The sequence below is a fragment of the Aotus nancymaae genome, unplaced genomic scaffold, assembly GCF_030222135.1.
Source record: "Aotus nancymaae isolate 86718 unplaced genomic scaffold, 86718_ANA_hifiasm-v0.15.2.pri h1tg000108l, whole genome shotgun sequence".
Lineage (NCBI taxonomy): Eukaryota > Metazoa > Chordata > Mammalia > Primates > Aotidae > Aotus > Aotus nancymaae.
Genome location: NW_026988523.1, coordinates 33,976,627 through 33,990,904, shown reverse-complemented (window position 1 = coordinate 33,990,904; position 14,278 = coordinate 33,976,627). Strand labels below are relative to the sequence as shown.

The window sequence follows — 14,278 nt, the reverse complement described above, 5'->3', positions numbered from 1 at the left end:
GTTCATCAGAAGCGTACCTGGAGGAGGTGAAACTAGGTTGATGCTTAAATGTTGAAGGGGGTCAACTAGGCTAAGAGACAGTGGCTGTTGAAGGCAGAAGCCTGAGACTTGATTGTACAGAGGAGATGTGTTCAAGGAAATTACTAGTAGTGGAGGATGGCAGGCTGGCAAAGGCTGTGTCAGGTTCCCCTATCAAAACCACTTTAATCCTTCTCCTTGCTTCATCTCTGTCAGGTTTGAATACTGTGTTCAAGTGGGAGCCCAGACTTTCCCCAGCGTGAGTGCCCCCAGCAAGAAAGTGGCAAAGCAGATGGCCGCAGAGGAAGCCATGAAGGCCCTGCATGGGGAGGCGACCAACTCCATGCTTTCTGATGACCAGGTGGGGCACTGTCCTACTCAAAACTTGCAGGTCGTTTTAGCAACTGAGGGGTTTAAGATTGCCAGTGAGTCCCTCAACGTTTCCTGAAGTGTTTACGGTTCCTCTTTATTTGACGGATTCTCTTTTAGCCCGAAGGTACAATCTCAGAGTCACTTGATAACTTGGAATCGATGATGCCCAACAAGGTCAGGAGGATTGGCGAGCTGGTGAGATACTTGAACACCAACCCTGTGGGTGGCCTTTTGGAGTACGCTCGCTCCCATGGCTTCGCTGCCGAATTCAAGTTGGTCGACCAGTCCGGACCTCCTCACGAGCCCAAGTGAGTGTCCTAGTCCCGGCTAATGTGCGTGTCACCGGATGGGGGTGGCCTGTAACCCAGGGAGAACAAGGCTGTTCTTTAGTTGTGTAGGACAGAAGCGGGGAGTTGAGGGAAGCAAGTCCAACCCTGTCTCCACGGCCTCTTGGAAGACAATAGACCTGCCAAGAGTGAATGCAGTCACCCTTCCATTAAGCATGATCCTTTTGAACTTTTTGGCTAGTTTTAATTTTTAAAGGAATACATATATACATTAAAAAATCATTCAGGCCGGGTGCGGTGGCTCATACCTGTAATCCCAGCACTTTGGGAGGCCGAAGTGGGTAGATCACCTGAGGTCAGGAGTTTGAGACCAGCCTGACCAAAATGGTGAAACCCCGTCTCTACTAAAAATAGAAAAATTAGCTGGGTGTGGTGGCAGGTGCCTGTAATCCCAGCTACTTGGGAGGCTGAGACAGGAGAATCACTTGAACCTGGGAGGTATAGGTTGCAGTGAGCCAAGATTGTCCCACTACACTCCAGCCTGGGCAACAGAGTGAGGCTCTGCCTCAAAGGAAAAAAAAAAAAAACAACATTCAAGCTGATTGAAAAAGTAGTCATTTCAATGAAAAGTCTCATTTCTGTCTCAGACTTCTAGTTTACCTCCCAGACCTTATACTACTATAGTCATGTGTTAGCCAGCAACTGGGATGCTGTCTGAGAAACATGGTTTTGTTGCTGTGAGAACATCAGAGTGCATTTACATAAACCTAGATGGTGTGGACTCCCACACACATACAGGCTGTATGGGATGGCCTATTGCTCCCAGGCGACAAACCCTATGCTGCGTGTAACTGTAGTGAATACTGTGAGCAGCTACAGCACACTGGCAAGTATTGGTGTCTCTATCTAAACAAAGAAAAGATACAGTAAAAAGACAGCATAAAAGATACAAAATGCTCCCCCTGTATAGGGTGCCTGCCATGAATGGAGCCTGCAGGACTGGAGTGGCTGTGGGTGGGTCAGCAAGTGAGTGGAGTGTGAATGTGGGCGCCTAGGACATGACCGTGCCCTCCTGTCGGCTTCAGAAGCACTGTTCACTTAGGCTAACGACATTTATTCAAAATATTTTTCTTTAATAAATTAATCTTCGTTTACTGTAACTTTTTTACTTTATAAACTTAAATTTTTAAATTTCTGTTTCTTCTGTAATAATACTTAGCGTAAAACACAAACGTGTCTCTCCTATCCAAAAATATTTCCTTTCTTCGTATCCTTATTCTATAGTCTTTTTTCTGTTTAAAATTTTTTTTTTTTTTTTTTTTTTACCTTTTAAACTTTTTTCTTAAAAGCTAAAATGAAGATACATTAACCATTAGCCTGAACCTACACAGGTCAGGCTCCTCGATATCACTGTCTGCCACCTCCACGTCTTGTCTCACCAGAAGGCATTCAGGGGCAGTAGCATGCACAGGACCATCATCTCCTACAGTGACTGCTTTCTGGAATACCTGCCTGAGGCTTTTCTTAGTTAACTTATTTTTCTAGAAGTAGAAGAAGCTGGGCTCAGTGGCTCACGCCTGTAATCCCAGCACTTTGGGCAGCCGAGGCAGGCAGATCACAAGGTCAGGAGATAAAGACCATCCTGGCCAACATGATGAAAACCTGTCTCTATTTAAAATACAAAAATTAGCCAGGCGTGGTGGCACACGCCCATAGTTCCAGCTACTCGGGAGGCTGAGGCAGGAGACTCGCTTGAACCCAGGAGGCGAAGGTTGCAGTGAGCTGAGATCGCACCACTACACTCCAGCCTGGGCGACAGAGTGAGACTCTGCCTCAAAAAAAAAAAAAAAAAAGTAGAAGTATACTCTGAAATAATGATAAAAATATAGTAAATATATGAGGAGTGGGCAACCGAGATCCCTCACATGCACATTTCATAGTAGGATTCACACGCCTACGAGAATCTCATGCCACTGCTGATCTGCCAGGAGGTGGAGCTCAGACCAGAATGCTTGCTTGCCCGTCACTCACCTCCTGCTGTACGGCTGGGTTCCTAACAGGTTACTGATCCCTGCACTGGGTGATAAGAATTTTTCAGGTCTATCATAGTCTTACGTGATTTGTCATTGAACAAAACATTGTTTTGCAGCACATGAATATACCAGTTTGAGTCCTTCTAGAAATTGCTATGCATAACTAGCACATTTTTCCTTTTGTCTCTTTAAACAAAAATAAATATATAGATATGTACATAGTATTTTCTATTTTATACGTTGACTCCTTCACTTACTAGACTCCTTGCATAGCTACATATTTCATTGAATAGAAGCTGACAAATTCAGTTTCTCAGAAAGAAACATTTAATAGGGATGAACAAAAATGATGTCTTGGGTGGCTGCAAGACGGTGGATCCTTGCAGTTACCCTCCAGAAAGTATGCTTTCTGTGGAGGGCTTTTTTAATTAAACATGCAGCTGGTCACCCCTTATACTTTCTTGTGAAACTTACAACTGCTGGGGAGGTTTGGTGGACACCTTTGTGTGGAGTTACTTACGCTGCCCAGCACATTGGGACGCAGGAGTCAAATATTGGTGGTCTTGCATCCAGATGGCATCGCTGTTGCCACGTGACAGGCATGCTTTCTTCTTGACCTCTAAAGTCTATCGCAAAGTGGAAAAGCGAGGTGTAAAGTGAGGGGAGAGATGAAGATGGTGTGTGTATGACTAAAATATTTTCCTGAAGGATTGAAAAAACTGGCAACTGTGTTTGCTTCTGGGGAAGGAGGGACACTTTTATTGTACACGCTTAACTGTTTGAATTTCATGTTTGACATCCAACTTTTCCATTTTAAAGTCTTTAAGGAAAAAAGCTCATGAAAATAGTATCTTGTTATTTTAAATTTGTCTCTTTTTAATAGAAGTAATGTCAGCTGGGCACAGTGGCTCATGCCTATAATCCCCGCACTTTGGGAGGCCAAGGTCAGGAGTTCGAGACCAAGGTCAGGAGTTCAAGACCAGCCTGGCCAACATGGTGAAACCCCATCTCTACTAAAAATACAAAAAATTGCTGAGCGTGGTGATACGTGCCTGTAATCCCAGCTACTCGGGAGACTGAGGCAGGAGAATTGCTCGAACCCAGGAGGCAGAGGTTACAGTGAGCAAAGATTGTGCCACTGCACTCCAGCCTGGGTGATGGAATGAGACTCCACCTCAAAAAAAAATAGAAGTAATGTCATTCATTTATTCATGTTTATGTTACTTGCATTTTCTTTTCTGTGAACCACCTGTTCTTGTCCTTTTCCATTTTTCTTTCAGATTGTTACTTTTTATTGATACGTAAGAACCGTTAACGTAATTTTTTAAAGTAGCCCTTTGACCAGCATGACCCAGTTTAGAACAGGCATCTCCCCACTGTTTAAGCCATCTGAAAAAAGAGAGGCCCTGTCTCCCTCCAGCCACACTTCTGCTGCTTCAAAGCCTTCGATCTCTAATAAGCACCCCCTTATCTTTAAGCACAGTCCTTCAGATGATAAGTTCAGCTCATTTCCTTTCTCTTCGTGAAATCTTCTATGAAATCCTTTCCAGGACTTCAAGTCAGCCATTCATTCAGAATGTAAGAACTTACTATGAACTAGATTGAAGATATGAAAAGTTGCTGCCCCTGAGTGTGCAGCAGACATGTAGCCATAGCAGTGTTGGAATGTGCCATTGGGGGTGAGTGCATTAGAGGTGAATGCAGGTGAACACGGAGGACACTGCCGTCAGTGTCTGCTGGAGAGTTGAGGCAGGTCGCATAGAGAGGGGAGATGGTAATTGAGTAACTACGTTTATTAACTATCTCGTACAGTAACATACTCTAGTTCCTTCTTAATGTGAATTATGCTGGGTCTTCTTTTGTTCCTTTCTCTCTACTCTTCTTGGTGACCTTAACTAATTTTATGCCTTTTTTTTTTTTTTTTGAGACAGTCTCACTCTGTCGCCCAGGCTGGAGTGCAATGGTGTGATCTCGGCTCACTGCAACCTCCGCCTCCGGGGTTCAAGTGATTCTCTTGCCTCAGCCTCCCGAGTAGCTGGGACTACAGGCATCTGCCACCATGCCTGGCTAATTTTTTTGTTTTTAGTAGAGACGCGGTTTCCCCATGTTGGCCAGGCTGGTCTTGAACTCCTGACCTCAGGTGATCCACTCACCTCAGCTTCCCAAAGTGCTGGGATTATAGGCATGAGCCATCACTCCCAGCCATGGCTTTTAATATCTAAATGCTGAAGACCACTCAGAGCTCCAGATTCCTCTGTCTAGTTGCTTACTTGTCACTTCTGTTTGGATGAACATCCCTAATATGACATGTGCAAAGCAGAACTCTTGGGCTTTGCCCCCTTCACCTCATTTCCCCCCAGTCTTTCCAATCTCAGTAAGCGATACCACTGTCTCCCCGGTTGCTCAAGTCAAAAACCCGAGGATGATCCTTTCCTTTATCTCCTTTACCTCCTTCGTCAACCCATCCTTAAGTCCTGTTGGTTATACTTAGAATTTCTATCCCAAATCCCTTCCTCCTCTTTCCACCTCCAGTGTCAGCACTCTAGTCCACGCCACTGTCTCATCTAGACTATCACAGTAGCCTCCTAACTGATCTTTCTTCTTTATTCACTCGACACTTACTTATGGAGGATCTTCTGTTTTTTAGAACAGGAGCCAAACATTAACCAGTAGTCTCCTATAGAAACGTAAGATCTCATGTTTGATAAGGATTCCGAAGGGCTCGAGTTGCAATGAGAATCAATTATAGCACAACTTGACTTAGCTTCCCCTAGGAGTGCTGCCTGAGCTGAGACTTTAAGGATGGTGAAGAGCAAAAGACCAAGGGTTCTAGGCGAAGGACCCTGTCTGAGTCCTGTGATGGGAGAAGAGCAGAGCTGGCAGAGGGGCTGAGAGGTGCTTGTGGGTGGAGCAGAGAGCATGAGGGAAGGCTGGCACTAGAGGGGGTTGAGGTGTGATCGGGGAGCCCACCAGGGCCTGCCTTGTTAGTCATGTTAGTGCTTTTACCACAAGAGCAGTAGAGAGCCATCGAAGGTTTTACTGAAGTGTGACTTGCCCTCTCCCCACACTCTTGCCCCTTTCCCAGCATTTTTCTTCTTAATTTTCTTTCCTCTGCTGAGAGAACCATTCAGACCCTTGCCTCTTTCTTCAGATTTCCACCAATACCCCCGTTCCTCACTTTAAACTGATGACCTTACTTCACACTTTGTTGAAACAATAGCAATAAGCGTATAAGAAATACTTTATCTTTCCATTACCAAACCACCTCCCTACCTACCAGCAAGAGCGAAGGAGCATCGCCTCCTCTCCCTGTGTCCTGGATCCCGTCCCTCTCAACTGCTCTAAGACTTAGCTGCTTTGATCATCTGCTCTGGTCTCCCCGTTCCTCTTCTGCCGCTGCTCCCTCTCAGATTATTCCCACCAGCCGTGAAACATGCCCATGACCATCTTTTAAAAACCTTCCCTCCACCCCACATGTCCCTGCAGGTACCACCTCATTTCTTTGCTTCTCTTAACAGCCAAACTTCTCAAACGAGTTTTTCATGCTCATCGTCTTCGCTTTAACTCATTTCACTAAAAAGGCCAGCCACTAGCCATGTGTGGTTATTGAGCGCTTGAACTGTGGCTAGTGCGCTGAGGTACTGAATTATTCATCGTATTTAATTGTAATTAATTTAAATTTAATAGCCCCATGTGGCTTGTGGCTACCGTATTGGATGGCACAGCTCTAAAGGATTCTAGTTGCATAATTAACAAACTTTATCATGTATGTAAATATACCAGTATAAAACTTTGCACATAGAGTTCATATTCTTTTCAAACACAGGGCAGTCATGAAATTCTCGTGGATCCCTGAGGTAAAGATCCTACACAGTCTGTCCCTGACCCCCTTCACCATCCTCTTTTCATGCCACTGTTCCTCTCATTCTGAACTTAAGCCCACTGGCCTGCACGAGCCGGCCGGCATGGGCAAAGAAAGGAGTGAAGGCATTCAGTTGCTTCAGATAACCAAGGAACGAGGAGAAACTCCATGTGGCTGAACAAAACGTTGATTCCTTTTACTGCCTGAGCGCTAAGTCTTGATACTGAAGCCTCTGTTGTAGGCAGTTGGAGTATCCAAAGCTGGGTTCTCAGCCAGTAGATGAGGATCTGGTTGAAAGCTAGGATTTTTGATGCCTTGTCTGGTACATTTCCAAGCTGATTTACTCCACTGTGCTCTCCCTCTGTGTTTGTGGAAATTCCCAGCCAGGAGCAGTAGGGGCCACCTCCCTACCCCACTTGGGCACTTGTATTGTCAGCAAAGCTCATGAGCCCAAGATCCATTCCTTACCCCACAGCCAGCTCAAGCCTGCCAGGAGTTGGAAAACAACTCCCAAAAAAGCTTGAGTCCCTGGCCTAAGGCCGACCTTGACATAATGATCTCTCCAGGTCAGGTCCTCTTGAGCTAATCAGGAAGTACATGAGGGAATGGAGTTGGGCACTTGAAAAATCAGACAGTATATGAAGTAACAGTAACTCACCTGTGGAGAAAGGTAGTTCCTTCTCATTTCTGCTTAAGAAGAGAGTTCAAGTTGGTGCTAGCATTTTATCAAGCCTTCCTAATACATCATAATCTTCCTTTATAATAAGGACAGGCTCCGAGCCTTTGCAGGTAACAGCATCTAGTCAGAATTTTATAACACGATTTTATCATATTCTGTTTTACAGCCACCTTTAATATATGGCAAGTGATACTGGTTGTCCATTGACAGTAGTGATACAAAGTTTCCTATTTCAGTGTGTTTATGTTTTTATCTGTTTTTTCATACCTAGTACTACAGATATTTACATTTTTTAAGAGTCTGTTTATTTATTTTAGAGATGGGGATCTCGTTCTCTCACCCAGGCTGGAATGCAGTGACATGATCATAGCTCACTGCAGCCTCAACCTCCAGGGCTCAAGTGATCCTCCCACCTCAGCCTCCCAAGTAGCTGAGACTACAGCCGTACACCACCGTGCCGAGCTAAGAGACAGGGGTCTCACTATATTGCCTGGAGGGTTACTGTGTTGCCCAGGTTGGTCTTAAACTCCTGGCCTCAAGTGATCTCCCACCTTAGCTCCTCGAGTTGCTGGGATTACAGGAGTGAGCCATAGTAGCTGGCTCTAAGAAGGCAATTTACAGAAAAATATTAAGTAATAGTCCAAGTGATACCTGGATCTGGCACAAGTCATGTGGTGATTCATGAATGACCAAAGTCTAGGAAATGCTGCCTTAGAAACAGCTTTTGTTTGATGGGTCCATGTGTTTGCAAGACTGGCCACGTCTTCAACAAAACTAGCCCTTCCTTGGAACAACTGTCAAGGTCTGGTGCTGGTCTTCATTCTCTGCTTGTAATCCCAAAGGTTCGTTTACCAAGCAAAAGTTGGGGGTCGCTGGTTCCCAGCCGTCTGCGCACACAGCAAGAAGCAAGGCAAGCAGGAAGCAGCAGATGCGGCTCTCCGTGTCTTGATTGGGGAGAACGAGAAGGCAGAACGCATGGGTTTCACAGAGGTAACCCCAGTGACAGGGGCCACTCTCAGAAGAACTATGCTCCTCCTCTCAAGGTCCGCAGAAGCACAGCCAAAGACAGTTAAGACGTCTACTTTTGGTGCCTTTTGTTGGGGGGGGAGAGGGGGGGTTCTCCTAACTCCTCTCTTAAGTGGAGGTGGCTCTTTCTGTCATGCGAGTTATTCCTAGGCCTTACTCTTAGCCTCGAGAGAGCATGTAACTGGGACACTAGATGTGAGAAGGAAAAGATGACTCACACGACAGACAAGGAGAGCTTGCTCTCCCTGCCCACGGTGAAAATGGTGGACGCAGCCTCAGCTTCGTGGTGCTGACACAGCCTCCTGTCCCCACAGCTCCCTCTCACTGGCAGCACCTTCCATGACCAGATAGCCATGCTGAGCCACCGGTGCTTCAACACTCTTACTAACAGCTTCCAGCCCTCCTTGCTCGGCCGCAAGATTCTGGCCGCCATCGTTATGAAGAAAGACTCTGAGGACATGGGTGTGGTTGTCAGCTTGGGAACAGGTGAGTGGGGCTGTGACACATGCTGCCTCCCGTGGTGCCTGAAATCGGGTCCCTCTCATCCTCCCCTGGAGTCCCTATGTACAAGTCCAAGGCAGGGAGAAGAGACTTTGTTTTAGCTACAGTCAATTCAGAGTGAGGAGTGAGTTCTTAGTTCCCACAGGAGAGAATATGGGAGTCAAGGCTCGGAGACAGTGAGGCTGTTTCTGCCTTGAAGCTTTCAGGACAAACAGACTTCAGCCTATTTGCCGTCAATTTCCTTCCGTTATTCCATTTCTGTTCTAAATGCCTTCCTAGGGAATCGCTGTGTGAAAGGAGATTCTCTCAGCCTAAAGGGAGAAACCGTCAATGACTGTCATGCAGAAATCATCTCCCGGAGAGGCTTCATCAGGTGAGTGAGGTCAGAGCTGTGGGACGGGTTGCCTGGCTGTGGACAGCTCCAGTTCTCTGCCGCATCTGGCTCCCAAGTGAGCTCTCTGAATCCCCATCAGACAGACGGGTCGTGATGGGTCAGTGGCAGCCTCGCTTCTCAGCCGTCCGTGTGAACCTGTCTCATGGAATCCACCCGCTCTGTGACCTGAGCTGCCTCCCACTACTCAGCCTGTTTTTAAGTGCTGTCCTTTTTTTCTGCTAACTCTGCTGCTTCATGTCCTTTTCTAAAAACACAAAATGACCTTTTAGTCCTCACCCTTGGGGATGAGGCAGCTTTCCATTTCCGTTTGAGGGCCTACACAACCTTGCTGGCCCTGCCAGCTTTCTCCTCTAGCTCACCTTTTCTTTAATTTATGAAGGGAGAGACTTGGAAAGGAGCAACAGCTTCCTTGTAGTCCTTGAATCAATTTACCGTGCCCTGGAATCCCTGTAGCTGCCATAGCGAGGAGCCCTCAGCAGAAATGAAGGAGACCCAGAAGGCTCACTTTGCTTTATGAAATGCTAGGGCGTCCCCTGGAGAATTCCCGCCTGGGAGACTGTGAAAGGTCAGCAGCGTGGAGGCTTCTCCTTACTTCCTCATCTGGAGGTCAGATCATAGAAGCAACTGCTTTTCCCAGAATTGAACCTGCCTTCCTAACCAGACTTTGTTTTTGTAGGTTTCTCTACAGTGAGTTAATGAAATACAACCCCCAAACTGCGAAGGATAGTATATTTGAGCCTGCTAAGGGAGGAGAAAAGCTCCAAATCAAAAAGACTGTGTCATTCCATCTCTATATCAGGTCAGTACAGTTTCTGTTGCTGCCAGGGTGGGCCCTACCAGGCTGTTAGAATTGGGTGTCTGAATGCCTTCCTGGCCTGTAAATAGGACCTCATACAAATCTCACTCCACGCTGGGTTTGTGGTCCAAGCCCAGGTGTAGAATGACTCCTGGACTGCTGTCCACCTCCAGTCTCCCGTGGTAGGCCTTAGAAAACATCCCTTGCTTCTGTCACATCTGACTGTTTTGGAGCCCCATAAGATTGCAGATTTCCCGCAGGCAGGTTTTAACAGCCACCCCTGTTTTGCAGCACCGCTCCATGTGGAGATGGGGCCCTCTTTGACAAGTCCTGCAGCGACCGTGCTATGGAAAACACAGACTCCCGCCACTACCCTGTCTTTGAGAATCCCAAACAAGGCAAGCTCCGCACCAAGGTGGAGAACGGTGAGTGATACACGCCTCCCACCCCCTCCTCCCCGCAAAATGCTCCGCAAGGCCCTGGGCTCTCACGTCTCTGCGAGGCTGCTGGGATTTTACCATTAGTCACTGGACACAGAGGTGCTGTTAGCAGGAGAGGGAAGACCTGGGTGGGGCAGGTGTGTGGGAAGATGAAGGGTCCATTTTGAATGTGATCATTTGGGGGAGATGTGCGGGAAGATCAAGGTTCATTTGAATGTGATCATCCCCAAGTCAGATAGGAGGTGGAGGTTCCCATGTGGAGCTCAGAGGAGAGAGCTTGGCTGAAAATAAAAATACGGGAATCATCCCCCTGAAGGGTGTGCACGGCCATAGGAATGCGTAGGATCACCCTGAGAGAGGGTGGAGGAAATGAAAAGAGAGTGTAGCACAGCCAAGTCCTGAGGAATTGACAGACGGGGGTGCCATGTGCCTGGGTCCCCTCCTGTCTAGCTGGCTGGCAGCTGACTGTGCCTTGTGCACTGACGACTCGTCCTCATATCCTCTCCTGTCCCCATACTGTCTCCTCACATCCACTCCGTTCCCTTCAGGCCACACTTCAGCAGTCATCACTGTGGTCCTAAAACCCAGATAAATACCCTAAAGTGTAGACACAGTTACCATGGGGCCAATGCTTCACTCCTAGTATATGCTGGAGAGAGATGGAAACCCGTGTCCACACAGAAACTAAGAAGTGAATGTTGATGGCAGTGTTACTCACAATAGCCATACAGAGTGGAAAAAACCCAGATGTCCATCAGCTGATGGATTCATAAATAAAACATCAAATATATCCATAAATTGAGTATTATTTGGCCATAAAAAGAAATGAAGTACTTCCAAGCAGATCCTGCCAGGAAAGAGAAAAAAAACAAATGAAGTACTGATACATGCTTACAATATGGATGTACTTGAAAAGTTGATGCCAAAAGAAAAAAGCCAGTCACAAAAGATCACATATTGTATGATTCCATTTATATGAAATGTCCAGAATAGACAAATCCATAGAGACAGAAAGTGGATGAGTGGTTGCCAGGGCCGGGGGTGGGAGGGTTGGAGAGATGAAGAGTGGCTGCGCCAATGGGTAGATTTCTTTTTGGAGTGGTGAAATGTTCTAAAATTGACTGTGATGACAGTTGGCAGAACTCTGTGAATATACTAAAAACCACTGAACTGTATGCTTTAAATGGGTGAACTGTATGGCATACGCACTGTATCTCAATAAAGCTGGTTGGTTTTTTTTTTAACATAGTGGTTTACCACTGCACTTCATTTACAAGCAAACCCGCTGTGATCATCCGGCCTCATCTCATGCCACTTTCCCCATCCCTCGTGAATGGCTCTGGCCACGCTGGCTCTGTCAGCACCCTGAACGAACAATCCGCTGGCAGCCTTGGGGCCTTTGCGTTTGTCCTGTGTGCCTGAAACGCTTTCTCCAGCTGTCCTTCTCCTCCATGGCTGGGCTCCCCTGCTGCTTCTGTCCCAGGAGGTTCCCCCTGCGGTCCTCCATCATAGCTCCCTCAAAGCCTTCAGAGCACTGTCAGCATCTGGAATTCTTCCGTATGTACTGGTTACTGGTTTAGTGTCTGTTCTCTGCCCTTTCTATCCTCTTAACCACCATAGGTGTTCTGGGAAGACAAGGATCTTACTTGATTTTCCTCACCATTCTTTCCCACCACCAAGCATAGTGCCTGGCGCATAGCAGGGGCTGTGAGATACATGAAGAATGAATGAATGCAGCCGGTGGCCCAAGCTTAAGGAGTATAAAAACCACACGAAGGAGTGGTTTGGTCCAGCGGCCCCTGTGGGTCTGATGCAAGTCTCTCACACAGGAGAAGGCACGATCCCTGTGGAATCCAGTGACATCGTGCCTACGTGGGATGGCATTCGGCTTGGGGAGAGACTCCGTACCATGTCCTGTAGTGACAAAATCCTACGCTGGAACGTGCTGGGCCTGCAAGGGGCATTGTTGACCCACTTCCTGCAGCCCATTTATCTCAAATCTGTCACATTGGGTAAGGGGCCTGCCTTGGGATCTGGAACTGGTCTGTCCTGCTTGTTCCCAAATCCCAGCAAACTGCATGCTTTGTTGCCAAGTGTTATGTCTCCCCTATTAAAGTGAGTTTGATTCACTCAGTAATAGATTGTCCAGTCTGCTGTGGTAGGAAGATGGGTTTAGGCAGCAAGCCTCCATAAAGACCAGCCAGGCCAGCCTTTTTAAGATGAGTTAAACAGCAGGATCAGGGTATGGTGGGCTCACGCCTGTAATCCCAGCAGTTTTGGAGTCGGAGGCGGGCAGATCACTTGAGACCAGGAGTTTGAAACCAGCCTGGCCAACAAGGTGAAACCCCATCTCTACCAAAAATACAAAAATTAGCCTGGTGTGGTAGGGCACACCTATAGTAGCTGTTTGGGAGGCTGAGGGATGTGAATCACTTGAACCTGGGAGACAGAGGTTGCAGTGAGCTGAGATCATGCCAGTGCAGTCCAGCCTGGGCAACAGAGTGAGACTGTGTCTCCAAAAAAAGGGGAAAAAAAAGAAACACAGCAGGGTTAGGTGCAGTGGCTCATTCCTATAATCCCAGCACTTTGGGAGGCCAGGCGAGAGGATCGCTTAAGCTCAGGAGCTTGAGACCAGCTTGAGTAACATAAAGACGCCCATCTCTAAATTTTTTTTTTTAATTAGCTGGGCATGGTGGCACACTCCTATTGTCCCAGCTACTTAGCTGCTTAGGCGGTTGAGATGAGAAGATTGCTTGAGCACAGGAAGTTGAGGCTACTGTGAGCTGTGAACATGCCACTGCCCTCCAGCATGGGAGACCGAGCGAGATCCTGTCTTAAAAACAAAATAAAACAAAAAAACCAGCAGCTTAAAACTGCAGCATCTTAGTTTCCTTGCTCTCCACAGTCTTTGGCCTTACCTGGAACCTCATATATTTTGCTTAAATATCTGATGCCCCCATGTAGATCCTGGGTAGCCCCAGTCAGAATGTGCTTCCTAGCAAGGCAGCTGTTGCTGTTTCTTGGTGACTGTACTTTGTACCTCAAAGATCTCCACATGCCTCTGCCTCTGAACAGCATTTGGTGCAAACGCAATATATGTTTCTCTTTTTGTTCGCAGGTTACCTTTTCAGCCAAGGGCATCTGACCCGTGCTATTTGCTGTCGTATGACAAGAGACGGGAGTGCATTTGAGGATGGACTCCGACATCCCTTTATTGTCAACCACCCCAAGGTGCTGTAACCCCCTCTGTTTTCCCTGACATTTTTCTCCTTTTCAAGCAGTCACGTACACAGAGGAAAAATGTACACTGCGGGCAAGGGGAACGTTGCTCACAGTGGTGGCCCGAGGGGAACATTGCCCACAGAGGCCCACCTCCAACATTGCTTGGTGTCCCCAGAACTTAAACTTCCTTCCTTTTGGATGCCAAGGGCTTCCCTTCTCTTAGTCTGGAATCAGTCTGAATCAAGGTGGAGTTAGTATGTCTAGAGTGTGCTCCGTCTTTGCCAAACACAACCCTAAATACAGGGGCAAGATCATGACCCTACACTTCCTCTTTCCTTTGAGTCTTGAGTCCCTGCTTCAGAATCTTATTCCTGAAAGGTTTCCATCTTTATCCCATTGCTTCTGGGATTCCTAGGTTGGCAGAGTCAGCGTATATGATTCCAAAAGGCAGTCAGGGAAGACTAAGGAGACGAGCGTCAACTGGTGTCTGGCTGATGGCTATGACCTGGAGATCCTGGACGGCACCAGAGGCACCGTGGATGGGTAAGGAGATGGGAGAGCCGTGAGAGCCAAGCCTCTGCCCTGACTTGTGAGGGTGATCGCAACTTTGCAGCCTTAGAGCTTGAGCGCCGCCTCCCCGGCCACAGT

General features: G+C 47.2%; 1 protein-coding gene across 3 annotated transcripts in view; it reads left to right on the top strand.

Moving 5' to 3' along the window:
• The window catches only part of ADAR (adenosine deaminase RNA specific), a 46,985-nt gene that overhangs the window by 30,972 nt on the left and 1,735 nt on the right, over nucleotides 1-14,278 (top strand). For all 3 annotated transcript variants that reach the window (XM_012476285.2, XM_012476284.3, XM_012476286.2), the window contains exons 5-14: nucleotides 235-379; nucleotides 508-698; nucleotides 8,094-8,319; nucleotides 8,592-8,763; nucleotides 9,058-9,151; nucleotides 9,849-9,971; nucleotides 10,260-10,393; nucleotides 12,238-12,420; nucleotides 13,527-13,639; nucleotides 14,046-14,173. In XM_012476285.2, the coding sequence (XP_012331708.2) occupies nucleotides 235-379; nucleotides 508-698; nucleotides 8,094-8,319; nucleotides 8,592-8,763; nucleotides 9,058-9,151; nucleotides 9,849-9,971; nucleotides 10,260-10,393; nucleotides 12,238-12,420; nucleotides 13,527-13,639; nucleotides 14,046-14,173 (1,509 nt within the window). The remainder of the gene's footprint in view (nucleotides 1-234; nucleotides 380-507; nucleotides 699-8,093; nucleotides 8,320-8,591; nucleotides 8,764-9,057; nucleotides 9,152-9,848; nucleotides 9,972-10,259; nucleotides 10,394-12,237; nucleotides 12,421-13,526; nucleotides 13,640-14,045; nucleotides 14,174-14,278) is intronic.